A 27,911-nucleotide genomic window follows, 5' to 3' on the forward strand; every position below is an offset into this window, starting at 1 on the left:
GGAGGATCAGAGAAGAGAAGTCACCTACATGGAGGATCAGAGAAGAGAAGTCACCTACATGGAGGATCAGAGAAGAGAAGTCACCTACATTGAGGATCAGATAGAGAAGTCATCTACATGGAGGATCAGATAGAGAAGTCATCTACATGGAGGATCAGAGAAGAGAAGTCACCTACATGGAGGATTAGAGAAGAGAAGTCACCTACATGGAGGATCAGAGAAGAGAAGTCACCTACATGGAGGATCAGAGAAGAGAAGTCACCTACATGGAGGATCAGAGAAGAGAAGTCACCTACATGGAGGATTAGAGAAGAGAAGTCACCTACATGGAGGATCAGAGAAGTCACCTACATGGAGGATCAGGGAAGAGAAGTCACCTACATGGAGGATCAGGGAAGAGAAGTCACCTACATGGAGGATCAGAGAAGTCACCTACATGGAGGATCAGGGAAGAGAAATCATCTACATGGAGGATCAGAGAAGAGAAGTCACCTACATGGAGGATCAGAGAAGTCACCTACATGGAGGATCAGATAGAGAAGTCACCTACATGGAGGATCAGAGAAGAGAAGTTACCTACATGGAGGATCAGAGAAGAGAAGTCACCTACATGGAGGATCAGAGAAGAGAAGTCACCTACATGGAGGATCAGAGAAGAGAAGTCACCTACATGGAGGATCAGAGAAGAGAAGTCACCTACATTGAGGATCAGATAGAGAAGTCATCTACATGGAGGATCAGAGAAGAGAAGTCACCTACATGGAGGATTAGAGAAGAGAAGTCACCTACATGGAGGATCAGAGAAGAGAAGTCACCTACATGGAGGATCAGAGAAGAGAAGTCACCTACATGGAGGATCAGAGAAGAGAAGTCACCTACATGGAGGATCAGAGAAGAGAAGTCACCTACATTGAGGATCAGATAGAGAAGTCATCTACATGGAGGATCAGATAGAGAAGTCATCTACATGGAGGATCAGAGAAGAGAAGTCACCTACATGGAGGATTAGAGAAGAGAAGTCACCTACATGGAGGATCAGAGAAGAGAAGTCACCTACATGGAGGATCAGAGAAGAGAAGTCACCTACATGGAGGATCAGAGAAGAGAAGTCACCTACATGGAGGATTAGAGAAGAGAAGTCACCTACATGGAGGATCAGAGAAGTCACCTACATGGAGGATCAGAGAAGAGAAGTCACCTACATGGAGGATCAGAGAAGTCACCTACATGGAGGATCAGGGAAGAGAAGTCACCTACATGGAGGATCAGGGAAGAGAAGTCACCTACATGGAGGATCAGAGAAGTCACCTACATGGAGGATCAGAGAAGAGAAGTCACCTACATGGAGGATCAGAGAAGTCACCTACATGGAGGATCAGAGAAGAGAAGTCACCTACATGGAGGATCAGGGAAGAGAAGTCACCTACATGGAGGATCAGAGAAGAGAAGTCACCTACATGGAGGATCAGAGAAGAGAAGTCACCTACATGGAGGATCAGAGAAGAGAAGTCACCTACATGGAGGATCAGAGAAGAGAAGTCACCTACATGAAGGATCAGAGAAGAGAAGTCACCTACATGGAGGATCAGAGAAGAGAAGTCACCTACATGGAGGATCAGGGAAGAGAAGTCACCTACATGGAGGATCAGAGAAGAGAAGTCACCTACATGGGGATCAGAGAAGAGAAGTCACCTACATGGAGGATCAGAGAAGAGAAGTCACCTACATGGAAAATTAGAGAAGAGAAGTCACCTACATGGAAGATCAGAGAAGAATACTTTTATATCACAGCTGTGTTCTGTACAAGGAAATCCAATCGATACAATCTCATCTCCCGTGTTACAATGTATCTCCAGACACAATGATTATAGGTTTGGATGGAGTGGAGAGGGTGACAACCCCTGTCAGATTTACATTTATTTCTTGTCCCTGTAACAGCCTTCTCAGGTGATACACAGAGATGAAACAAATCCTTTTACATAAGTTGTACCTGTTTATCTGCAGTCTTCTCTCCTCTACATCCATTCAAAGTGCAGAATTGACATGGGATTCCCCCCCCCTCCCCCCACACACACACACACACAGCTCACAGGTACAGAGTGGAAACTGTCACTCATAGGCTGTGTGCTGTAGCTCCCTTCTCTGTCACCTTTTATCTCTTGGTGTCAGGAAAACTTGCCAGGAATGACTGATGCAGATAGCAGAGGAAGGAGGGGGAGGAGCCTCATGCAGATAGCAGAGGGAGGAGGGGGGGGAGGAGACTCATGCAGATAGCAGAAGAAAGAAGCAGCAGACAGAAATGACACTCAGTGCTCTGGACTGAGACAAGTACACACTATAGAGGGGTTGTGCTTTGTTCAGATTTCATGCCTGAGGTTTACAATCACTTCAGCTTTTTACTGTTGTAGGTTTCCCTGTTGCAGATTTTCCCTCACTTCCTGTCTTTTTAAACGGTTGTCCTAGGAGCGGGACAGCATTGGACGGAGACCTTTCCTAATTCTAGCCAAACAAGACAAAGTTGGGCTGCAGAGAAAATGAAATTCGATTTTAAAATAAATTTTCAGCATTTTTAAATCTGCATCTTTTATTAGCCAAGAAATACACCGCAACTGAGTACATTGCTTGGAGGTGGGTATGGGGCGGAGACAAGGGGCGGTGCTCAAAGGTGGGTAGGGGATGAAACCAAGGGGCGGTGCTCGGAGGTGGGTAGGGGGTGGAGACAAGGGGCGGTGCTCAGAGGTGGGTAGGGGATGAAACCAAGGGGCAGTGCTCTGAGGTGGGCAGGGGGTGAAACCAAGGGGCGCTGCTCGGAGGTGGGTAGGGGGTGGAGACAAGGGGCGGTGCTCAGAGGTGGGTAGGGGATGAAACCAAGGGGCGGTGCTCGGAGGTGGGTAGGGGATGAAACTAAGGGGCAGTGCTCTAAAGGTGGGCAGGGGGTGAAACCAAGGGGCGGTGCTCAGAGGTGGGTAGGGGGGTGGAGGCAAGGGGTGACTCAGAAGGGAGGAGTTCCGGCATCCATTCTCAGAAACAATAATCCACGGTTACAATGTATCATTGTTGGTAGCAGGGGTAGTAACCAGTAATAGACAGGTGTGGGAAGTGTGTACAACGGACATGTATGAGTAAATCGCACATCTCTGCTCGGAATGTTCACCCTTAACAACCTTCTGAGGGTGTTCTTGTATTTTGTCTGCATGACCCCTTTAACCATTTGCCGACCTCCTGGCGCAGATTTACTGCGGCAAGGTGGCTCGGCTACGCGAACCGACGTAACTGTACGTCGGTCGCGTGCGGGGCTAGGGGCGCGCGTGTGCCCGCCGTCACTGCGATGTTCTGATTCGGTTCAGAACTGATCAGTCAGATCTATGGACTGGACCTGGTGATCGGTTCTGACCAATTGTAGAACGTCCTGAGTCCCTGTAATGTAATCACAGGCACAGGAAATGATGCAATCTTCTCTCCTGGAGCCCTTTTCGGTTCCAGTGTGAGAGGAGAGAACATCAACTGTGAGTACACAAGCACTACACTGACACCAGTACACATAGGCACACATTTAACCCCCTGATCACCCCTAATTAACCCTTTCACTCCCTGTCACAGTGTACACTATATACAGCATACAGATAAAATTTACTGATCACTGTATTAGTGTCACTGGTGACTTCAGTTAGTGTGGCAGACGTGATAACTTTTGTGCAAACCAATAAATATACGCTTATTGAGATTTTTTTTTATCAAAGACATGTAGCTAAATACATTTTGGCCTAAATGTATAGCAAAAATGTAGTTTATTGGATATTTTTTATATGAAAAAGTAGAAAATGTCATTTTTTCTCAAAATTTTCGCTCTTTTTTCATTTATATCGCAAAAAATAAAAACAGCAGAGGTGATCAAATACCACAAAAATAAATCTCTATTTGTGGGGAAAAAGGACATCAATTTTGTTAAGGTACAGCGTCGAACGACTGCGCAATTACCAGTTAAAGGAATGCAGTGCCAAATTGCAAAAAATTGCCTGGTCATTAAGGGGGTAAATCCTTCCGGTCCAGAAGTGGTTAAGGAACGATCACTCCCCCCCACAGATAAATATCCCACCAAAGGCAAATACTGAAGTGCTGAGCGCGGTGTTTGCCACGACTGTTTACTGACGCATTCCATCTGTCTGACTCTCCCCCGGAAGCACAGTGTGTACTCAGGGTAAGGCATTCCTCAGTAGAGGGGTCAGGAAAGCTCGGTGTTCTTCCCGTAGATCAGAGTATTAGGTGTTCATGGAACTTCCCCAGCGAGGAGGTTGGTTGGAGCTGCTAGAAACGCACCAGGTGAGGACTTACCGCCATCGGTTTCTCCAGTAAAATATGATATCCCTTCTTGGCAAATGCAATCGCTGGGTCCTAGAAAATAAAGAAAGAGGAGAGATGAAATGAGTGAATTGTTGTATAATGAGCGTACAATGAAATCACTAATCAAATCCCACTCACAATGGTCCTCATTTAGGCCATATCTACATGAGTGTCCAGAGGGGGCGCTCTGTACAGTGCCGTTTTCTGATAGCCTGGCACTCCGTATGATGGAAAGGCCGGGGATGAGGGACTCCATACACACATTCATACAGTATACAGCATTGTGACTCTTATCTCTGGGTGCAGCTGCCCTCCTTTGTTCCTCTGGGTGAGGCTGTGCTGACAGAAGACCCCTATTCACATAGAATAGAACATGGGCCATCTGCGGTGATACCCATTGAGAGCTCAAAGCATTATCTACAGTATTACTGGTAGTACTACTAATATTTCCACAAGTCAGAAGATCCATGCGTACATGTTAGTGACTTTTAGCTCAATGTCCCTCAGCTCTATGAAGAATAAGGTCCAAAAACACTGTCAGCCCAGTAGTTTATAGGGTCCTGGGGCACCTCTGCACTTATAGAATAAAATGTTGAGGGGCTGGTAAGATACCATGATGTCCCCCCTGGACCAAATCTTAGTGTGTCATCTTTTTCAAAAAACATAAATGAATTGGTCTATAAACAGTAATGTCACATTATGATAAAATAATTAAAAGATGGATTGAAATGTAGAATACCTGGGGCACTCAATAGAAGACTTGGGGCACTCAATAGAAGACTTGGGGCACTCAACGGAAGACTTGGGGCACTCAAGAGAAGACTTAAGGTGCTCAGTAGAAGACCTGGGGAATTCAATAGAAGACTTTGGGCACTCAATAGAAGACCCGGGGAACTCAACAGAAGACCTGGGGCACTAAATAGAAGACCTAGGACACTCAGTAGAAGACCTGGGGAACTCAATAGAATACCTGGGGAAATCAATAGATGCCCGGGGGAACTCAGTAGAAGACCTGGAGAACTCAATAGAAGACTTTGCATACTCAGTAGAAGACCTGGGGAATGCAATAGAAGACTTTGGGCACTGAATAGAAGACTTTGGGTGCTCAATAGAAGACCTGGGGAACTCAATAGAAGACCTGGGGCATGGAATAGAAGACCTAGGATACTCAATAGAAGACGTGGGGCACTCAATGAAAGACCTAAGGTGTTCAGTAGAAGACCTGGGGAATTCAATAGAAGACTTTGGGCACTGAATAGAAGACTTGAGGTGCTCAGTAGAAGACCTGGGGAACTCAATAGAAGGCTTAGGGAACTCAATGGAAGACATGGGGCACTCAATAGAAGACTTGGGGCACTCAATAGAAGACTTGGGGCAATCAATAGAAGACTTGGGGCGATCAATAGAAGACTTAGGGCACTCATTAGAAGACCTGGGGAACTCAATAGAAGACCTGGGGAACTCAATAGAAGACCTGGGGAACTCAATAGAAGACCTGGGGAAATCAATAGAAGACCTAGGGAACTCAATAGAAGACCCAGATAACTCAATAGAAGACTTGGGGCACTCAATAGAAGACTTGGGGCACTCAGAAGACCTGGGGAACTTAATAGAAGACCTGGGGAACTCAATAGAAGACCTGGGGAACTCAATAGAAGACTTGGTGAACTCAGTAGAAGACCTTGGGCACTCGTAGAAGACCTGGGGAACTCAATAGAAAACCTGGGGAACTCAGTAGAAGACCTGGGGAACTCAGTAGAAGACAAGAAGACCTTGGGCACTCAATAGAAGACTTGGGAACCTCAGAAGACCTGGGGAACTCAACAGGAGACCCGAGGAACTCAATAGCAGACCTGAGGCACTCAACAAAATACCTGGGGGACTCAGTAGAAGACTTGGTTCACTCCATAAAAGACTTGAAATACTCAGTAGAAGACCAGGGCACGCAGTAGAAAATAGGGGGCACGTGCCCTGTGGGCCAGGGTCTAGCAATGACCCTGCAACATAGATCCTCAGATCAGCACAGCCAGCATCTACTATTTCTCCAGGAAGTCATCTTTCATCCATAATTTCTTATGCAGGTATTTTTGCTTTGTGAAAATTTCCCATTTTAGGGTTAAATTATTTATATGAAAAATGTACAGAAAGCCTACATTCACATTAATGGTGTGTGCTGCAGGTGCAAAATTTTGCTTGTGAAATGCACTTTGTGTGCCATCTGGTTGGCATTCCACAAAGGAAGATGTATTGAGGTCATGCAGGGGGCTGCTGGAGATAAAAGGGAATAGGATTCTGGAACAGATGCTTGTGGTGCACCCTCTGTGAGATGCACAAAGGGGAGCTTTGGGTAGTCATACATTACAGTCATTTTCATTTCTTTTTTTTTTTTTTTTTTGGTGAAAGGAATTAACATGGTAGAAATATCTGAGGGGTGATAAATGAATTACTGATGCTGCTTTGATGTTCTAATCAGGTTTTGGAGACCAGGACAAAGTCAGAGAGAAATATAGGTATGGTTCCTGCTTGTAGGCTCCCGTACACTAACAGAAGACCTAGGGTTAATTATCTCTATGCACCCCCACCTTACAAGTCTTACATTGGCTCTGTCAGATTGAGGGGAGAGCCAATGAGCCGGGTTGTATTCCTTTGCTCATTCTGTCCTCTATTGTTCATTCTGATTGGCCTCACATGGTTGGTTTTTTAATTCAGTGCTTTGATTATCATTTGCATTCATTGAACGGGGACTGCATTGTACAAAGGTTGTCTCATATATACAGTGGATAAAGAAAACAATCACCGCCCTTAAAAAATTCACATTTTGTTGCTTTGTAGACTGAAAATGAAGACAGACACAGTGGCCCAGGTTCAGTTACATTGGATGGTGAACATTTGTGGACTGCAGTCTTCAATCATTCCACAGATTTTCAATGGGGTTTAAGTCTGGGCTCGGACTAGGCCATGTCAGAACATTCCCTGCCTTCTCCTCCAACCTCTGTGTGCTTATTGGTGAATATTCCACGCCTTCTCCTCCAACCACTGTGTGCTCATTGGTAAACATTCCCCGCCTTCTTCTCCAACCACTGTGTGCTCATTGGTGGACATTTCCCGCCTTCTCCTCCAACCACTGTGTGCTCATTGGTGGACATTCCCCACCTTCTCCTCCAACCACTGTGTGCTCATTGGTAAACATTCCCCGCCTTCTTCTCCAACCACTGTGTGCTCAGTGGTGGACATTTCCCGCCTTCTCCTCCAACCGCTGTGTGCTCATTGGTGGACATTTCCCGCCTTCTCCTCCAACCACTGTGTGCTCATTGGTGGACATTCCCCGCCTTCTCCTCCAACCACTGTGTGCTCAGTGGTGGACATTCCCCGCCTTCTCCTCCAACCACTGTGTGCTCATTGGTGGACATTCCCCGCCTTCTCCTTCAATCACTGTGTGCTCATTGTTGGACATTCCCCGCCTTCTCCTCCAAACACCGTGTGCTTATTGGTGGACATTCCCCGCCTTCTCCTCCAACCACTGTGTGCTCATTGGTGGAAATTCACCGCCTTCTTCTCGAATCACTGTGTACTCATTGGTGGACATTCCCCGCCTTCTTCTCCAATCACTGTGTGCTCATTGGTAGACATTCCCCGCCTTCTCCTCCAACCACTGTTTGCTCATTGGTGGACATTCCCCGCCTTCTTCTCAAACCACTGTGTGCTCATTGGTGGACATTCCCCGCCTTCTCCTCCAACCACTGTGTGCTCATTGGTGGACATTCACCGCCTTCTTCTCCCATCACTGTGTACTCATTGGTGGACATTCCCCGTCTTCTCCTCCAACCACTGTTTGCTCATTGGTGGACATTCCCCGCCTTCTCCTCCAACCACTGTGTGCTCATTGGTGGACATTCACCGCCTTCTTCTCCCATCACTGTGTACTCATTGGTGGACATTCCCCGCCTTCTTCTCCAATCACTGTGTGCTCATTGGTAGACATTCCCCGTCTTCTCCTCCAACCACTGTTTGCTCATTGGTGGACATTCCCTGCCTTCTCCTCCAACCACTGTGCTCATTGGTGGACATTCCCTGCCTTCTTCTCAAACCACTGTGTGCTCATTGGTGAACATTCCCTGCCTTCTCCTCCAACCACTGTGTGCTCATTGGTAGACATTCCCCGCCTTCTCCTCCAACCACTGTTTGCTCATTGGTAGACATTCCCCGCCTTCTTCTCAAACCACTGTGTGCTCATTGGTGGAAAATCCCTGCCTTCTCCTCCAACCACTGAGTGCTCATTGGTGGACATTCCCCGCCTTCTCCTCCAACCACTGTTTGCTCATTGGTGGACATTCCCCGCCTTCTCCTCCAACCACTGTGTGCTCATTGGTGGACATTCACCGCCTTCTTCTCCCATCACTGTGTACTCATTGGTGGACATTCCCAGCCTTCTTCTCCAATCACTGTGTGCTCATTGGTAGACATTCCCCGTCTTCTCCTCCAACCACTGTTTGCTCATTGGTGGACATTCCCTGCCTTCTCCTCCAACCACTGTGCTCATTGGTGGACATTCCCTGCCTTCTTCTCAAACCACTGTGTGCTCATTGGTGGACATTCCCAACCTTCTCCTCCAACCACTGTGTGCTCATTGGTGGACATTCCCAGCCTTCTCCTCCAACCACTGCGTGCTCATTGGTGGACATTCCCAACCTTCTCCTCCAATCACTGTGTGCTCATTGGTGGATATTCCCCGCCTTCTCCTCCAACCACTGTGTGCTCATTGGTGGACATTCCCCCGCCTTCTTCTCCAATCACTGTGTGCTCATTGGTAGACATTCCCCGCCTTCTCCTCCAACCACTGTTTGCTCATTGGTGAACATTCCCTGCCTTCTCCTCCAACCACTGTGTGCTCATTAGTGGACATCCCCCACCTTCTTCTTCTTTCTTGCGCTCCTCCCCCCATACAGAATTTGTGATATTGGGGTCACATGCACACAATGACCACTCTTTGTCAGAGTTGCTGGAGGCCTCTTGGTCTCCTCTCTGACCAGTTTTCTCCAGTTTAGAGCGACGTCCTGATCAGGGAAGGTCCGTGTTCTACCAAATCCCACCCACTTCTTATCTATAGACGTCACTCTGCTTCTAGGCATCAATAAAAATTTGTATCCATCTCCTGACTTGTGTGCCTGTCCACAACTTTATCCCGGTGACAGCGCCACCCATTGGTGATTGCTTCAATTACACTACCAGGGACTGAAATGCTCCAGGAAAGCTCTTTTCATGCTGAGCAAATCAAAATGACCGCAGCAGATCACAGGTGAAAGTCAAATAGCTTTGTGTGCCATTGAGAAGGCGGTTAGCGACACCTGATTGTGTCATTTTAAGAGGGGGGGGGGTTCCTTTTTCCAACTTGGTGAATCTGTTCTTTTCTGACATGTTGGTGTTTTATCTTTCACTTGAATGTTATACAGTAAATACAGCTGGATAAAACAAAAACTGTGTCTGTCTTCATTTCAGGCTGCAAAGTAACAGAATGGGATTATGTTACAGGGTGAATCTTTTCTACCCCCGCAGTTTATAGGACCCCCCCCCCCCAGTATATAGGACCCCCTACTGCTGTCCATACACTCAGCAATGTTGGAGTTTTCTTCCAGGTCTCCCCCGCAACTCCTCCAGCCTCGCTTATATTTACTTCTCAGGTTCCTCCCCCAATTTTATGATCTGCTCACTAATGACTAAGAAACGATCGGAGCCACGGGGAGGAGGGGAAGGGGGATTTCTGCTCATGGAAAGTCCCAAAACTGCAGCTAAGTTGCCAAGTGTGTCTTCCGGGTAGTCACACACGGGTCCAAAATTGTGTAGTTTAACCCCTTCTTTAATGAATGCAGCTGTCTTTATGGTCACAACAAATACACACTATATTACCAAAAGTATTGGGACGCCGGCCTTTACACACACATGAACTTTAATGGCATCCCAGTCTTAGTCCGTAGGGTTCAATATTGAGTTGGCTCCGCCCTTTGCAGATATAACACCTTCAACTCTTCTGGGAAGGCTGTCCACAAGGTTTAGGAGTGTCTATGGGAATGTTTGACCATTCTTCCAGAAGAGCATTTGTGAGGTCAGGCACTGATGTTGGATGAGAAGGCCTGGCTCGCAGTCTCCACTCTAATTTATCCCAAAGATGTTCTATCGGGTTGAGGTCAGGACTCTGTGCAGGCCAGTCAAGTTCCTCCACCCCAAACTCACTAATCCATGTCTTTATGGACCTTTTATTGTGCACTGGTCCAAAATAATTTGGTGGAGGTGGGGTTACGGTGTGGGGTTGTATTTCAGGGGTTGGGCTTGACCCCTTAGTTCCAGTGAAGGACCTTGCTTTGTGCACTGGTGTGAAGTCATGTTGGAACAGGAAGGGGCCATCCCCAAACTCCTCCCACAAAGTTGGGAGCATGAAATTGTCCAAAATGTCTTGGTATGCTGACACCTTAAGAGTTCCCTTTACTGGAACCAAAGGGCCAATCCCAACCCCTGAAAAACAACCCAACACCATAATACCCCCTCCACCAAATGGTTTGGACCAGTGTACAAAGTAAGGTCCATAAAGACATGGATGAGCGAGTTTGGGGTAGAGGAACTTGACTGTCCTCAACCCGTTAGAACACCTTTAGGATGAATTAGAGCGGAGACTGCGAACCAGCCCTTCTCATCCAACATCAGTGCCTGACCTCACAAATGTGCTTCTGGAAGAATGGTGAAACATTCCCATAGACACTCCTAATCCTTGTGGACGGCCTTCCCAGAAGAGTTGAAGCTGTTATAGCTGCAAAGGGTGGAGCCAACTCAATATTGAACCCTACGGACTAAGACTGGGATGCCATTAAAGATGATGTGTGTGTAAAGGCAGGCGCCCCAATACTTTTGGTAATATAGTGTATATAGAGAGGGGTCCCAATACTTATGGTAATATAGTGTATATAGAGAGGCGTCCCAATACTTTTGGTAATATAGTGTATATAGAGAGGCGTCCCAATACTTTTGGTAATATAGTCTATATAGAGAGGGGTCCCAATACTTTTGGTAATATAGTGTATATAGAGAGGGGTCCCAATACTTATGGTAATATAGTGTATATAGAGAGGCGTCCCAATACTTTTGGTAATATAGTGTATATAGAGAAGCGTCCCAATACTTTTGGTAATATAGTGTATATAGAGAGGCGTCCCAATACTTATGGTAATATAGTGTATATAGAGAGGGGTCCCAATACTTATGGTAATATAGTGTATATAGAGAGGGGTCCCAATACTTTTGGTAATATAGTGTATATAGAGAGGCGTCCCAATACTTTTGGTAATATAGTGTATATAGAAAGGTGTCCCAATACTTATGGTAATATAGTGTATATAGAGAGGCGTCCCAATACTTTTGGTAATATCGTATATCTACATATAAAGGACAATGTTTGCCCAATCCAGCTGTTCATGATTGGAAGATGAACAGTTGAATGTCTGTAAGATTCCCTCAGTATTTCCTGATGACCCTGATAGATGTTCCCGGAGAATTGCTCTGGCTTCCCCATAAAGTAGCCGACACCTGCAGAGCTCCCTGACCCCCTCCATGGACACAATCCTATGGGGGGGGGGATATTGTGCATGCATGGTCACCCTCAATGTAGAGTCTGGAGACATCATAAGACCTGAACTCTTCGTCTCCGTTACCCCTCAAACATTCGGATGCAGTTGGGTTCTACTGATAGTTCACCTTGTGAAGTCTATCGGGAGTTGTGATGATCACGGCATCTGCAAATTTTTCCTTTTCTACGGCTTCTGTCCAATCTGAAACAGAAAATAACGATTAATATCGCAGCTCACCAAATGTATCCGCATTAAAGAGACACCCTCACCTTGCCTATCACCCCAAAAGGGGTCACCTCACCTGTCCACACTCCTTCACTGCCTCCCAAATCTGCCAGGTTCCGAATACGAGGAAGCATGTGACCTCCCCCCCATGTGACAGTGCTGGGGCCAGACTGGCCAATCACCTGGCATAAACTCGGTCGTATGGTACGGGCAAATAGTTGATAAGTGGATTTGGGAGGGACCAAGAACATGTTTGCCCAGGGTCAAATCGATATTAAAGATGGCCCTGGGTACGGGGTGGGGGTTGGGGGGGTCCAGAACAACAAAGATGCTTGACCTGCATGTGTATTCATCAAACAAGCTCCACGGTTTTGGTGCAGCGGCTCCCACACAACCAGATGTCTCTCAATGGGCACCCAACAGTAACCCAACCCATAGAACTCAAGAAAGGAGCACTACGCCGAGACCAGATGGAAGGGTCCAATGTCATTTTACAATTTTAAAACAAGCCGGTGCATTTCGGGGGCAACACCGCAGAACCGCAGCGCGATATTAGGTGTCATTCAAATGAATGGCATCTGAAATGTGCGTTGTGCGATTCGTCATTCTCACCTGGGCAGTTTTAATACTGGAATGAATGGCGGCAAATCTGATTCAAAACGCTGAGGCGTGAATGACAAATCGCATGTTTCAGACGCCATTGATTTAAATTAGAGATCGTCTGATATCGTTTTTTTTTTTTTGCCGATACCGATATTTTGGTCATCGCATATCAGTATTGGCCGGTATTGGCCGATATTTTCGGACATTTAAATTTTTTTTTATTTTTTATATTTTTGACAGATACTCTTGTGGAGGGATCTGGGGGTCTAAAAGACCCCAAACCCCTCCTCTGCACTTAAAAGCATTCAAAACGCCAAGTTTTGCTGTTTTAAATGCTGTAAATTTTTTGAATTTGGCGCCGAGTACCCGGAAGTGATGTCATGATATCAGCTTTGGACGCCGGACATGACATCACTTCCAGGTTTTTGCATGGAGACCCGATCAGAGCCGAATGCGACTCATCTCTTTGGTGGCCGTGCAGGCTGGGTGCCCGGTGGGACCGGAGACCCGGGCGAGCTGCTCCTAGTAATGACAGCCGAGCAACTTCTCAGCTGCATCAATTATCATTACAAGACAGCCGACCGTCGGTTATGGACGCCGGTACCAGGTTGATGCCTCTAGCTGCAGGAATCACTCCGGTACAGCACTTTCCCGAAATATCGGTAATATCGGTAACCTCCAGGGCCAGTTCCGATATATCAGGGAAAGTTCAGATCGGCCCTCCATATATCGGCAATATCGGTAACCTCCGGGGCAGATTCCGATATATCAGGGAAAGTGCAGATCGGCCTTCCATATATTGGCAATATCGGTAACCTCCGGGGCCAATTCCGATATATTGGGGAAAGTGCAGATCGGCCCCCCATATATCGGCAATATCGGTAACCTCCGGGGCCAATTCCGATATATCAGGGAAAGTGCAGATCGGCCCTCCATATATCGGCAATATCGGTAACCTCCGGGGCCGGTTCTGATATATCAGGGAAAGTGCAGATTGGCCCCCCATATATCGGCAATATCGGTAACTTCCGGGGCCGATTCCGATATATCAGGGAAAGTGCAGATCGGCCCTCCATATATCGGCAATATCGGTAACCTCCGGGGCCGGTTCTGATATATCGGGGAAAGTGCAGATCGGCCCTCCATATATCGATAATATCGGTAACCTCCGGGGCCGGTTCTGATATATCGGGGAAAGTGCAGATCGGCCCTCCATATATCGGCAATATCGGTAATCTTTGGGGCCGGTTCCGATATATCAGGGAAAGTGCAGATCGGCCCTCCATATAGCGGCAATATCGGTAACCTCCGGGGCCAATTCCGATATACCGGGGAAAGGGCAGATCGGTCTCCATATATTGGCTTTGCTGATAATCGGTCGATCCCTAATTTAAATGGCACCTAAAAATGCGGTTCAGTTCTGCCGCGATAAATCGAGCTGCAATGGCGGCAAACCGCATCACTTGAAGCAAGTTATCCAAAAGAAGCTCCTGAACTTTTCTGAGCCGACAAGCTTCATGCGATGCGGTTTGCCGCCATTGCAGCCCGATTTATCGCGTCAGAACTGAACCGCATTTTTAGGTGCCATTTAAATCAATGCCATCTGAAATGTGCATTGTGCAATTTGTCATTTACACCTGAGCGGTTTGAATCCCGGACAGAATCGCGGCAAATCGAATTCAAAATGGCGAGGTGGGAATAACAAATCGCACAACGCACATTTCAGATGACATTCATTTAAATGGCACCTATAAATGCGTTGCGGTTCTGCCGCAATAAATTGTGCTGTGATGGCGGCAAACCGCATTGCTTGAAGCAGGTCGTTCAAAAGAAGCTCTTGAACTTTTCTGAGCGACAAGCTTCACGCAATGCGGTTTGCTGCCATTGCAGTGCGATTTATCATAGGACAATGGGGGGCCGAACCGCTCCGCTTTATTAGGTCTGAAATGTGCATTCTGCAATTTGAATCGCAGGCAGAATCGTGGAAAATCTGATTCAAAACACCGAGGCGTGAATGCAGCCCGAGGCTTTAAAAATAACAAATTCTTTTATTTTTCAAAAAGAGGAAAAATCTCTCACCTTCAAAAAATTTGTCTTCATCGATCTCGTGGTATTTCCTAATCTTTTCTCTGGTGGACGATCGAGGATCAACGACCCCAACAAGCTGAAAGACAAAGGATTTGGTTTAATTTGATTATATTTATTTTAGTCGTGGCCGGGCTATGAAATAAATTTATATTATATTTATTTTGGTTATTTTTTTTTCTTATTTTAGTTATTTATTATTTGTGACATTTATTTATTTTTTTATTTATCTATTATTATTATTTATATTAATATTATTATACTATTTATTATTATAAATTATTATTAATAATTATATTATTATTATTTATTATTTTAATTTTAGATTTTATTTTTTAATTTTTTTTATTTTGTTTATTATTTGGGATAGTTAGTTATTTAGTTATTTATTATTATTTCGTTATTATTAATTTTATTTATTTTTAATTTATTATTTTATTATCTATTGTGATTATTTATATTATTAAAAAAATATTATTATTATTGATAATTATATTATTATTTTTTTATTATTATTTTAGTTATTTCTTTAATTTTATTTATTATTTGCGATATTTAGTTAGTAATTTAGTTAATATTTATTTATTGCCTATTATTTTATTTTTTTCTTATTTACTTAGTTATTTATTATTTTTAGTTTTTTTTTTTAGTATATTTAAATTTATATTATATTTATTTTAGTCGTGGCCACTTTGGAATAAATTTGATTATATTTATTTTATTTTATTATATTTATTGTATGTTTTTATTTTAGATCAACAACCCCAACAAGCTGAAAGACAAAGAAAAGAAGAAAACACAAACTTTAAATTGGCAAAAAAAATTCTAAATTGCTTTTTCTCATCATAATTTTGTCTTCAGACGGCGATGTCCGGACGGGAAACGCAGAGATATTCTACCCGAGGAGACACTTTCCTTCAATCGGAGGAAAAAAATCTGTGCGATCGTTCGATATTCGTATATTGTGTGTACACAAATTTCCCATCCAATTCCAACTTTCCAAATTAAAATTTCCGGAAGGACAAATGCCAACATTTTTCCGGTACGCGGACAGGACGAACGATTTTCGGGTGATGTGTGCGGTTTTCATACGAGAAAAATCAGACAGGAAATATCGCGCGTGATCAGAAACAATAAACAACAAAAATCCTTTTTCGAATTTTCGGACGTTATTTCCACCCTCAGCTTCAACTTTCTGTGAAACATCGAGGAGAAGCAGACGATCGATTCCCTGATTATCTTATAGTGTGTATCCTTATCTGCTTCACTGTAAGACGCCCGACGGGAAGGGGGGGGAGGGGAATCCTAGACATGCGCATGCTGAAACAATTTGTTTCCTTTCGTTTAGATTCCTTCATTGCTTTACTGCGGCAGGTTGGCTCTGTGCTGCACGTCGCCTCGCAGGACCGCTAGTGGGGGGCGCGCCCATTGGCCACAGGGGAAGCCAATCTGTGGGGCCGGCGATCGCTCCCCACAGAGACAGAACGGCGGCCTGCCATTGTAAGCACAGCACACCGCTCTTCTGTCAGTTTTGAACACAGGGATCCTCCTATTTAGGAACACAGGTCTCTGTGTTCATTCCATAAGTCCCTCCCACACACAGTTAGAAAGCACCCCATAGGGACACATTTAAACCTTTGATTGCCCCTGGTGTTACCCCTTCCCTGCCAGTGTCATTAGTACAGTGACAGTGCATATTTCTAGCACTGATTACTGTAGTAATGTCACTGGTCCCCCCAAAAGTGTCAATAATGTCAGTTAGGGGTCCGATCTGTCCGCCGCAATGTCGCAGTCCCGCTAAAAATCGCAGATCGCCGCCATTACTAGTAAAAAAGAAAAACAATAAAAATGACAAAAGTCTTTCCCATAGTTAGTAGACGCGATAACTTTTGCGCAAACCAATCAAAATAGGCCAAATAATAGGCCACTATATTACCAAAAATATGTAGCAGAAAACATATTGGCCAAAAATGTTAAAAAATTTTGATTTTTACATTTTTTATTTTTGAGAATTTCAAAAAAAATGTGAAAAATATTGTTATTTTTTCCAAATTGTTGCTCTTTTTTTGTTTATAGCGCAAAAAATAAAAAATCGCACAGGTGATCAAATACCACCAAAAGAAAGCTCTATTTTTCATTTAGGTACAACATCGCATGACCGCGCAACTGTCCGTTAAAGTCATGAAATGCCGAATCGCAAAATAGGCCCTGGTCTTTGAGCAGCCAAATCTTCCGGGGCTAAAATGGTTAAATGACATTTTTTCCTTTAGAAATGTCAGTATAGCTGCAGCAGGCTCCATACATCGTACAGATGCCCCACTTTACAGGCACGATATTTAAAGGAAATTTTCATTTTTATTGTTTCACTTTAAAGCATTATTAACCACTTTAGGACCGGAGGATTTTCCTGCTGTACGTCCAGGCCACTTTTTGCGATTCGGCACTGCGTTAACTGACAATTGCGCGGTCGTGCGACGCCGTACCCAAACGAAATTGATGTCCTTTTTTCCCACAAACAGAGCTTTCTTTTGGTGGTATTTGATCACCTCTGCGATTTTCATTTTTTGCGATATTAATAAAAAAACGCGTCAATTTTGAAAAAATACCAATATTTTTCTACTTTGAAAGTTAAAAAATATCCAATATATTCAATTTTTGTCATATATTTTGGCCACAATGTATTTAGCTACATGTCTATGACAAAAAAATCCTCAATGAGCGTATTTTTAACCACTTTAAGACCGGAAGATTTTACCCCCTTCCTGACCAGGCCACTTTTTGCGATTCGGCACTGCGTTACTTTAAAAAAACAATATTTTTCTACTTTGAAAGTTAAAAAATATCCAATATATTCAATTTTTGTCATATATTTTGGCCACAATGTATTTAGCTACATGTCTATGACAAAAAAGTTCTCAATGAGCGTATTTTTAACCGCTTTAAGAACGGATGATTTTACCCCATTCCTGACCAGGCTATATTTTGCGATTCGGCACTGCGTTACTTTAACGGACAATTGCGCGGTCGTGCGACGCTGTACCCAAATTAAATTTATGTCCTTTTTTTCCCACAAACAAAGCTTTTTTTTGGTGGTATTTGATCACCTGTGCGATTTTTACTTTTTAGCGCTATAAACAAAAAAAATAACAATTTTTTTATATGAAATCCCCCCCCCCCCCCAAAATGTAAAAATCAAAATGTTTTAACATTTTAGGCCAATTTGTTTTCTCCTACATATTTTTGGTAAAAAAAATCATAATAAGCGTATTTTGTTTGGTTTGCGCAAAAGTTATCACAGCTACTAACTACAGGAAATTTAGGTAATTTTTATTGTTTTTTTTTTAACTAGTAATGGCGGCGATCTGCGATTTTTTTTGCGGGACAGCGACATTGCGGTGGACAGATCGGACCCCTGACTGACATTTTTGACACTTTTGGGGGACAAGTGACATTACTACAGTAATCAGTGCTAAAAATATGCACTGTCACTGTAATAATGACACTGGCAGGGAAGGGGTTAACTTTATTGGTGATCAAGGGGTTAATGTATGCCTGGTGCTTACTGACGTGTGTGGGGGGAGGGGGTTGTGTGACACAGGGACAGAGATCGCAGGCTGAGCTATGCCGAATCCTGTGATCTGACCCTGCCTGTCACAGAGAAGATCCGCCTGCTTTGTTTACACAAGCAGGTGGATCTCCACACTCGACCCCCGACGATCGTGGAAGAGCCGCGGTGATCACCGCCGCTCCTCCCCTGTCCCGACTCCCGCTGTGTCTGAATACAGCTGGGGGCGAGCCTCCAGGCTGCGCGAGTGTGCCGCCCACAAGGGGAGGAGTCCAGCGATGTAGGTCTACGTCGCTGGACGATAACGAACCACTTTGCCGCAGTACGCTCAATGTGAGTGATCGGCAAGTGGATAAAATCACTGCTCCTGTAAAAACAATTTTAAAAATATTTTTTTGCATTGATTCCTGTCCCCCAGGGCAGAACCCGGACCCCCATACACATTTTGGGCCAATAACTTGCATTTAAGCCTTTAAAATGAGGACTTTTGATTTTTAATTTTCGTGTCCCATAGACTTTGATGGACTTTTTCCCTGTTTGCAGTGTTCTGGTGTGAAGGGAACAGGGGGTGTTCGGCCCATCAGTAGCCAACGGTTTGCACAGCGCTTTACAACATGAGGGCAGACAGTACAATACAGGAGGGATCAGAAGGCCCTGATCCGGAGAGCTGACAATCTAGTATTATTTCTCAAGTTTTCATTCTTTATAAAGCACACTGGTGGACTTCTTGGGCTTTCCTATCAGGGAGTCCAGCATGGGGAGCGATGGAGAACAATGGGGTTTGCACAACACCAATCCATGTCCGATGAGTGGAGAGCGGCGCCCTCTTTGTGGGCGGCCAGTTGTGGATTCTTGGTGCGGGTCGCAAAATTGCACCAAAAGCTTACAGGAAGATTTTCTCAAACAGATATTCAGCAAAATCTAAAACCGAGATATGAAACACACGTACAGAAAGGCCGCGGCCAGAATAACGGCCTCGTTAGTTTGTATCCGGAGTGTCTCCATAACACGAAACCCGCATTTCTTCCTTCTCCTCGTCAGTTAAACGGCCGGAACTTCAACTTCCCCTTCTCATATCTTCCCCTTCTCTAATCTCACTCATTCATCTACTTCACAAGTAAACACACCGAGGACACGGCCAATAGCAGTGCCGCCTCTCTAGGCTGGTGTAGGTCAGAAGACCTTCCCCCATTATATTATACCTGAGTATGCCGGGGGTCTCGTACCCCCAAACTTCAGTTTACAAACATTTGGTCTGTATCAAAATTGTGACAAACTCACTCAGGACAGGGGCTTTGGAGGGGACTGCAGGCTGGCCTCTTGCCTACTGACTATGGGCCCTGGCTTGTGAGGGAACACTGATCTTTGTGGGGTGTATGCTGGGGGGACCCTTGGAGTAATGTTACTTTAGATTCAAGTCCACATCTCCCCAAGACACACAGACTCTGGGACTCTAGGCCTAGGATCCATGTTAAAGGCCTAGCTGCCTATTGCTAATAGGGGACTGCACTGCACAGTCTGACTCATGGCAGATGCTAATATCATCAATTCAACCACCTGTCTTCCACACATTTTTGATTGTGCTGATTAGCTCACCTATTGTCTATTGTGGGGGACATGTTTACACTTTTAATATTGTGTATTGTACTTCATGAGCTTGATGACAGCAAGTCTGCTAGTTAATTAGCTCAAGTTTTTTAAATCACTGTCATCTATTAGTTGCTAGTGGGAAAGTAGAATACTGTTTGTGTTGGTTGTTCTTTAGATATGTTAATTATAATTCTGTACACAATTTCATCTGCCAATGATAATGTAATCAGGCACCTGACCTGGTGGGGTATATATTCTGTGTGAGTTTGTTCAATAAATGTTCCAGATCTTATACAAGCTATTCTCGGCTTGTTTTATATGGGGGCGGCTAGAATATCTGATATCTATGTTCAGAGTGGAAGAAGCCATATTCTGACGGATGCCCACAAACACATTGTGGTTTTCAGTTCTTTTACACCAATATTCAATCAATGTTCAATCGATGGAAAAGAAGTTCAAAGGGATTTTCTTTTTTAGCTCTGCAGTGCACACACACCCCGAAACTAGCACCAGGAGCAAAAAACAAGTGAGAACACAAAATGTGCACAGGGTGTACACGTGGTCCTCTTCTGAGGAGAAAGGACACTGGCCCTGATTCCCCGGGATACAAGGCCCCTGACCCGGGACTGGGTTACTTCTCATCTAAATGGCCAAAACCAGGTGCACCCCATTCTTCAGATTTCCAGAGGCAAGGATCAACCCAAGTACTAGGTGGGGCTCCCCTGAAGGGAGACCCCAAGGGAGGGAGAGAACCTGACTCCCAAATAGTAGGTGGGGCAGCCCTGAAGGGAGACCACATGGGAGGGGGAGAACCTGATTTCCAAGTACTAGGTGGGGCTGCCTTGAAGAGAGATTCATGGGAGAGGGAGAACCTGACTCACAAGTACTAGTTGAGGCTGCCCTGAAGGGAGGCCCCATGGGAGCGGGAGAACCTGACTCCCAAGTATTAGGTAGGGCTCCCTTGAGGGGAGAAACTAAATTCCAATCATTAGGTGGGGCTCCCCTGAAGGGAGACCACATGGGAGGGGGAGAACTTGACTCCCATGTACAAGGTGGGACTCTGCTGAAGGGAGACCCCATGGGGTAGTTTATGTTATTTAATTAAGTGGTCTTTGCACTTCATATTTTTTTGTAATATTTTTATGTACTGTCACTTTTAAATATTTTTCAATGTCTGTTTTTTTTCTGTGAAAAAAAACATAAATTTTATGAAACTAATAAAGGGCGGGTCCATGACAGCTGAAAGGAGCTCATCATGAAGCCCAATGCACCAATCAAATAACCAAAAACCACTTTAAATTGTGTCTTACCGGTTGACTAACGCATTTCACCAAAATAGAGAAATTTCACTGACATCTCCCCTAATGTTGTTACATTTTAGTGGAAAGGAAAACTCCAATGTTCGCTCATCCCAGGTTAGAAGTGCTGAACCTTCGACCACCGAGTGTTCAGCCATACTTTGATTGGTTACATCTCACAATTGGCACAATGTATGGCCAGGATTAACTATTTCAATCAAATTTACATTTGTTGGTGAAAGAAGCCGCCTTGCTTGAAGCTGGTATCAAATATCTCTGTTGCAATAAAAAATAAATAAATAAATAAAAATTACGGGGGCGAAAAAAAAGAGGAATTAAAATATGCTTTTTATACGTATCAGCAACTGGAACGGAGGAAAGGCTGTCCAGTTCAACCAACAGAAAAAAAATAGAAAATAAAATGTATGAAGTCCCTCCTCTGCTGTAGGTTTTTTTTTTTTTTTTTGCAATTCACTATTTTTGTGTGTGTGTGTGTTTTTTTTTACATTGTAAATAAAGTTTTAGGTGATTGATGTTGCCGCCGCGTGTTTTTCCCGTATTTCCAGAAATATACATTGTTTCTTTTATGCTGAAAAGGTCAGCGAGCAGGGATTGGCTGCCGTCCCAGACTGGTTTCAGTCAGACCAGCCTTTTTAAAAAAAAAATAAAAAAATAATAATAATATCTTCTACTAAATCGCCTTTGTCCCGCTTGTTTTTCTAGCCAGCCAGGAAGCGGGTGTTCAATTCTACACAAAACAAGACATTGTCCCTCCATAAATCCTGCCCAGATAACAAAGGAGGAAATTGCCTGATTATTCCCCCCCCTGCCAAACAAATGGTTAAATGACAGCTCAGAAGGCTGCTGGAACCTCCCACATGCAGGAGACATGGCGGCAGCGGGATCCATTACAGCCCAGGCTTGGGGCACGTATTTAAAGGAAGGACCACAGAACATTAAAGAAGAGACTTAGAAGCATACTAAGAAATGAAAAGGCTTTGAGGGGATGCACCGCGTCATTGGAAGAAAACATGCAAGATCCCATTTTCAACTTTTATTTTTTTCCCTGCATGCAAAATCCAATTTTCATATTTTTTTCCCTGCATGCAAGATCCAATTTTCACCTTTTTTTTTTCCTGCATGCAAAATCCAATTTTCACTTTTTTTTTTTTTTTTTTTTTCCTGCATGCAAAATCCAATTTTCATCTTTATTTTCCTGCATGCAAAATCCAATTTTCACCTTTTTTTTTTTTTTAACTGCAGACAATGGAGCTTATTTTACCACAAAGCAGAAAAGAAGATTTATTTTTTATTTTTTCCCCCATGAAGCAATCAAAATGTTTTTCCTTTTTTTCCCCCACAAGGACTTTAGAATTTGAAGGGTATTGTGGAGCGATAAAAAGGTGATTTTTTTTTTTTTAATTTATAAATGTCTCTTAATTCCAGGCTTCAATTTCACTTTAAAAAAATAATCTGCTGACATTTTGTTATTACTTGGAAAATAACTTGTGGGTTATTATAATATTTTTACCTAAGGGTAAATACATCTGTACATATGTGCTATTTTATACTGCACCATTTAGCTAAAATTTTAAATGAAAAAAAAAATAAATAAAATTAAAAATGTTTGTTAATAAAATTGTGACTTTGACTAGATTTAATTTTTTTTTTCCTGCATTTCCCCAAATGTAAGAGTTTTTTTCTTAATAAGAGAAGAGATTCATATTTTCCTATAGGTGGCAGTATATGTGTGTTATATCAAGGGCATGGTCACAGTGTGGTACATCATGTTCAATGCCACCATTTTTAGACAATTACCAGGAAGATACCATTTTGGAAGGGGGGAGGGGGGTTATTTGGCTCCTTCTGTTAGGTGGTTGCAACCACTGTAAGCACATGTCATCAATGACTGAATTATTCATGCAGATTACCAATATCCTAAAATAAACACAAGCTCCAATAATAATAATAAATAATAAACATTAACAAAAAGGGAAACAACACATTATAAAAAAAACAAACAATAAATACCGTGCATGTTAATTGCCCCACTTTCCCACTTATTATAACAGCTATTGTTTCAGAAAAAAAATAAGAGTTAAAAAGTATATAATTTTTCACAAATCAACTTATTACTTGTCAGGGCATCCAAAGCATTGACTAAATCATTTAAATACAATATATATTAAATATATTTTTTCGCAATCCAGTAAAATAAATTTTGGGTTTGCAAAAAAAAAAAAAGAAAATATAGTTCGTTTATTACCCTGCATATGGTTGGATTATTTTTTTCCTAACTGAACAAAATATAAATTATTTTTTTTCATTAGCCGTTTTGCTTAATGAACTCACAAAAAAAAAAAAAGTAACAAAAATAAATAACTGAAAACAATAATTATTGAGTTAAAAAAATACATAAAAATACAAAACAACTCTAAAAATAAAATTTCCCAGCTGTTCTGCAGCAATTCCCATGGCAGCGCTCCGCTGACTGCAGTCCAAGTTCTATGGGAATCAGGATTCAGGAACTGGAAATATTTCTACAGTTATTTTTTTCAGTTAGGCCGCCTGCGAGCAATCAGACAGAATTCCGGTATATTTTTATTTTTGTCTTTAGCTGAAGGCGGATCTACGAGTGATTGCACAGCCTTGATACTCCGATCGACCTTTTCCCGGGTTTGGCTGAGCTGACTTTTTTTGGTCTTTGAAGATTTTATTTTTGAAAACGTTTGAGGACCTTAAAAAGAATTATAAACGCTTCAACATGTAAATTAAAAAAAAATCCGGGCTAAATAATCAGAGCTTTCAAGAAGCTTTCCCCAAAAAGATGTCATTTTCTATTTAAAAAAAAAAAAAAAAAAAAAACTCATAAAAATGACACCCCCAGTAACTGTGTGCAGATCTGTGTAACAACCCCAAAATATATTCAGGAAATACGGCGGATTCAGCCAGCATTCCAGTTTATCCATTATCAGTCTTTGCCATAAAAATGTTCCTCAAGCTGTTTGGAAATTCCGGTTTTATAACATAAATGCTCCTTTTATTATTATTTTCCTCCAGTTACTAGAATACGATTATTACATTTCCACAACAATCCGCAGAGCTTCATGTTTTATGTTACATTGTATTCTCATAGGGAATAATAAATAAATCTATAGATACAAAATAATTTGAGCATGTTGGAAGGATTCTGTTATTAAATGAGAGAGAGGGGGGGGGGGGAGAGGAGAGAGGAGAGGAGAGAGAGAGAGAGGAGAGAGGGGAGAGAGGAGAGAGAGAGAGAAGGAGAGAGAGAGAGGAGAGCAGAGGGAGAGAGAGGGGGGGGAAGGGGGAGGAGAGGAGAGAGAAGAGGGAGAGGGGAGAGAGAGAGAGAGGGGAGAGAGGAGAGAGAGAGAGAGGAGAGAAGAGGGGGGGGGAGGAGAGGAGAGGAGAGGGGGGAAGAGAGAGAGAGGAGAGGAGAGAGAGGAAGAGAGAGAGAGGAGAGGAGAGCAGAGGGATAGAGAGAGTGGGGGAGAGGAGAGGAGAGAGAAGAGGGAGAGGGGAGAGAGAGCAAGAGAAAGGAGAGAGAGGAGATAAAACAGAGGAGAGGGGAGAGAAGGGAGAGAGGAGAAAGAGAGGAGGGAGAGAGAGAGAAGAGAGAAGAGAAGAGAGGAGAGCGAGAAGAGGAGAGAGAAGAGAGAGAGGAGAGGAGAGAGAAGAGAGAGAGGAGAGGAGAGAGAAGAGAGAGAGGGGAGGGAAAGAGAGAGGAGAGGGGGAGAGAGAGAGAAGAGGGAGGGAGAGAGGAGAGGAGAGAGAGAGGAGAGAGGGGAGAGAGAGAAGAGAGAGAAGAGAGGAGAGCAGAGCGAGAAGAGGAGAGAGAGAAGATGAGAGAGAGAGAGAGAGAGAGAAGAGAGGATAGGAGAGAGAGAGAAGAGGGGGAGAGAGAGAGAAGAGGGAGGGAGAGAGGAGAGGAGAGAGAGAGGAGAGAGGGGAGAGAGAGAGAGAAGAGAGGAGAGCAGAGCGAGAAGAGGAGAGAGAGAAGATGAGAGAGAGAGAGAAGAGAGGATAGAAGAGAGAGAGAAGAGGGGGAGAGAGAGCGGGGAGAGAGGAGAGAGAGAGAAGAGAGAGAGAAGAGAGAGAGAGAGAGAGGAGAGGAGAGAGAGGAGAGATGAGAGGAGAGGAGAGAAGAGGGGAGAGAGAGAGAGAGAGAGGAGAGATGAGAGGAGAGGAGAGAGGAGAGAAGAGAGGAAAGAAGAGAGGAGAGAGGGGAGAAGAGAGGGGAGAAGAGAGGAGAGAAGAGAGGAGAGGAGAGAAGAGAGGAGAGGAGAGAGGGGAGAAGAGAGGAGAGAAGAGAGGGGAGGAGAGAGGAGAGGAGAGAGGGGAGAAGAGAGGAGAGTAGAGAGGAGAGAAGAGAGGAGAGGAGAGAGGGGAGAAGAGAGGAGAGGAGAGGAGAGGAGAGAGGGGAGAAGAGTGATTTGGACATAAACAAACAATCACCAAGAGAAAAAACAGAGAGCAATATGGAAGAAAGGGAGAGAAGAGGGAAAGAAAGAAAGAAAGAGAAGAGGGAGATAAATAAAGAAGAGGGGAGAGAGGGAGAGCAAAAAAGAAAGAGAGAGAAGTGGGGAAGGGGGGGGGGGTGGAGGGAGAGAAAAAAAAACAAGGAGGAATAAAGAGAGAAAGACAGATGGGAGAGAGAAGAGGGGAGACAGAAAGAAGAGAAAGGAGAGAAAGAAAAAAGTGGTAGAGAGAGCTGGAAGAAAGAGAGAGATGTGGGAAATAAAGAGAGAGAAAGAGTAGAGGGGAGACAGAAAGAAGAGAGGAGAGAGAAAGAGAGTGAGAATGAAGAGAGATGGCGGAGAGAGAAATGGAAGAAAGAGAGGGTGAGGAGAGAAGAGGAGAGACAGAGAGACGTGAGGAGAGAGTGATTTGTGTGAAGGGATACGAGAGAGGAGAGCAGGAAATCTTTAGAGAAACAAAGCAAGAGAAAGAGGGAGAGAACGAGGAAGAGAACAAGGAAGAGGACGAGGGAGAGAACAAAGGAGAGAACGAGGGAGAGAACGAGGGAGAGAACAAAGGAGAGAACGAGGGAGAGAACAAGGGAGAGAACGAGGGAGAGAACGAGGGAGAGAACAAAGGAGAGAACGAGGGAGAGAACGAGGGAGAGAACGAGGGAGAGAACAAAGGAGAGAACGAGGGAGAGAACGAGGAAGAGAACGAGGGAGAGAACGAGGGAGAGAACAAAGGAGAGAACGAGGGAGAGAACAAAGGAGAGAACGAGGGAGAGAACGAGGGAGAGAACGAGGGAGAGAACGAGGGAGAGAATGAGGGAGAGAACAAAGGAGAGAACGAGGGAGAGAACGAGGGAGAGAACGAGGGAGACAACGAGGGAGAGAACGAGGGAGAGAACGAGGGAGAGAACAAAGGAGAGAACAAGGGAGAGAACGAAGGAGAGAACGGAGAGAACGAGGGAGAGAACGAGGTAGAGAACAAAGGAGAGAATGAGGGAGAGAATGGAGAGAACAAGGGAGAGAACAAAGGAGAGAATGAAGGAGAGAATGGAGAGAACAAGGGAGAGAACGAGGGAGAGAACGAGGGAGAGAACGAGGTAGAGAACAAAGGAGAGAATGAGGGAGAGAATGGAGAGAACAAGGGAGAGAACAAAGGAGAGAATGAAGGAGAGAATGGAGAGAACAAGGGAGAGAACGAGGGAGAGAACGAGGGAGAGAACGAGGTAGAGAACAAAGGAGAGAATGAGGGAGAGAATGGAGAGAACAAGGGAGAGAACAAAGGAGAGAATGAAGGAGAGAATGGAGAGAACAAGGGAGAGAACGAGGTAGAGAACGAGGGAGAGAACGAGGGAGAGAATGGAGAGAACGAGGGAGAGAATGGAGAGAACAAGGGAGAGAACGAGGGAGAGAATGGAGAGAACAAGGGAGAGAACGAGGGAGAGAATGGAGAGAACAAGGGAGAGAAAGAGGGAGAGAATGGAGAGAACAAGGGAGAGAACGAGGGAGAGAACGAAGGAAAGAACGAAGGACAGAACCAAGGAGAGAATGAGGGAGAGAATGGAGAGAACAAGGGAGAGAACGAAGGAGAGAACCAAGGACAGATTAGAGAGAACAAGGGAGAGAACCAAGGAAAGACCATACATTATACAATTTCCTTTTGATTTCCCTTCATCTATGTAGTAGAAGGGCCGGCCTGACACATGGGAAGTGTTGAGGTGTGACCTCATATTATACGGTTTTGGTAAATCTATAGGAAAATTGTAGAAGACGATTGTATAATGTATGGCCAGCCTTAAAGCAAAAGAAAAATGTTGATGAAGAAATCTTCGGAGAGATGGAGGAATATTATACGCTGACCATGTGGGGGGTTTTCTGGATTCAGGATTCGGATTACATGAGGAAGGTTATATTTTCCGCCTCGGAATGGAATGGCGGTGGGTCCCAGGGAAGCCATTATATGAAATAAATGACACCGGTGACAAGGGTGACATCGGATAATTAGGAGATGAAGATTAGAAATCCATCATTCATGGAAGGAAGTGACACAGAACCTGAGGCAGGGGATTTCCAGTGCAGCGATTGGAGGATTCATTAAAGAAAA

General features: G+C 44.1%; 1 protein-coding gene across 1 annotated transcript in view; it reads right to left on the reverse strand.

The window, feature by feature from the left end:
- Positions 1 to 27,911, reverse strand: part of LOC309568734 (putative oxidoreductase YteT) — a 200,688-nt gene that overhangs the window by 124,639 nt on the left and 48,138 nt on the right. Inside the window, exons 4-6 of the mRNA XM_082274484.1 lie at positions 14,862 to 14,946; positions 12,082 to 12,155; positions 4,333 to 4,392 (exon numbers count right to left, since the gene is read on the reverse strand). Of these exons, the coding sequence (XP_082130610.1) occupies positions 4,333 to 4,392; positions 12,082 to 12,155; positions 14,862 to 14,946 (219 nt within the window). The remainder of the gene's footprint in view (positions 1 to 4,332; positions 4,393 to 12,081; positions 12,156 to 14,861; positions 14,947 to 27,911) is intronic.

This window comes from Pelophylax lessonae (genome assembly GCF_965119305.1).
Source record: "Pelophylax lessonae genome assembly, chromosome: 12".
Lineage (NCBI taxonomy): Eukaryota > Metazoa > Chordata > Amphibia > Anura > Ranidae > Pelophylax > Pelophylax lessonae.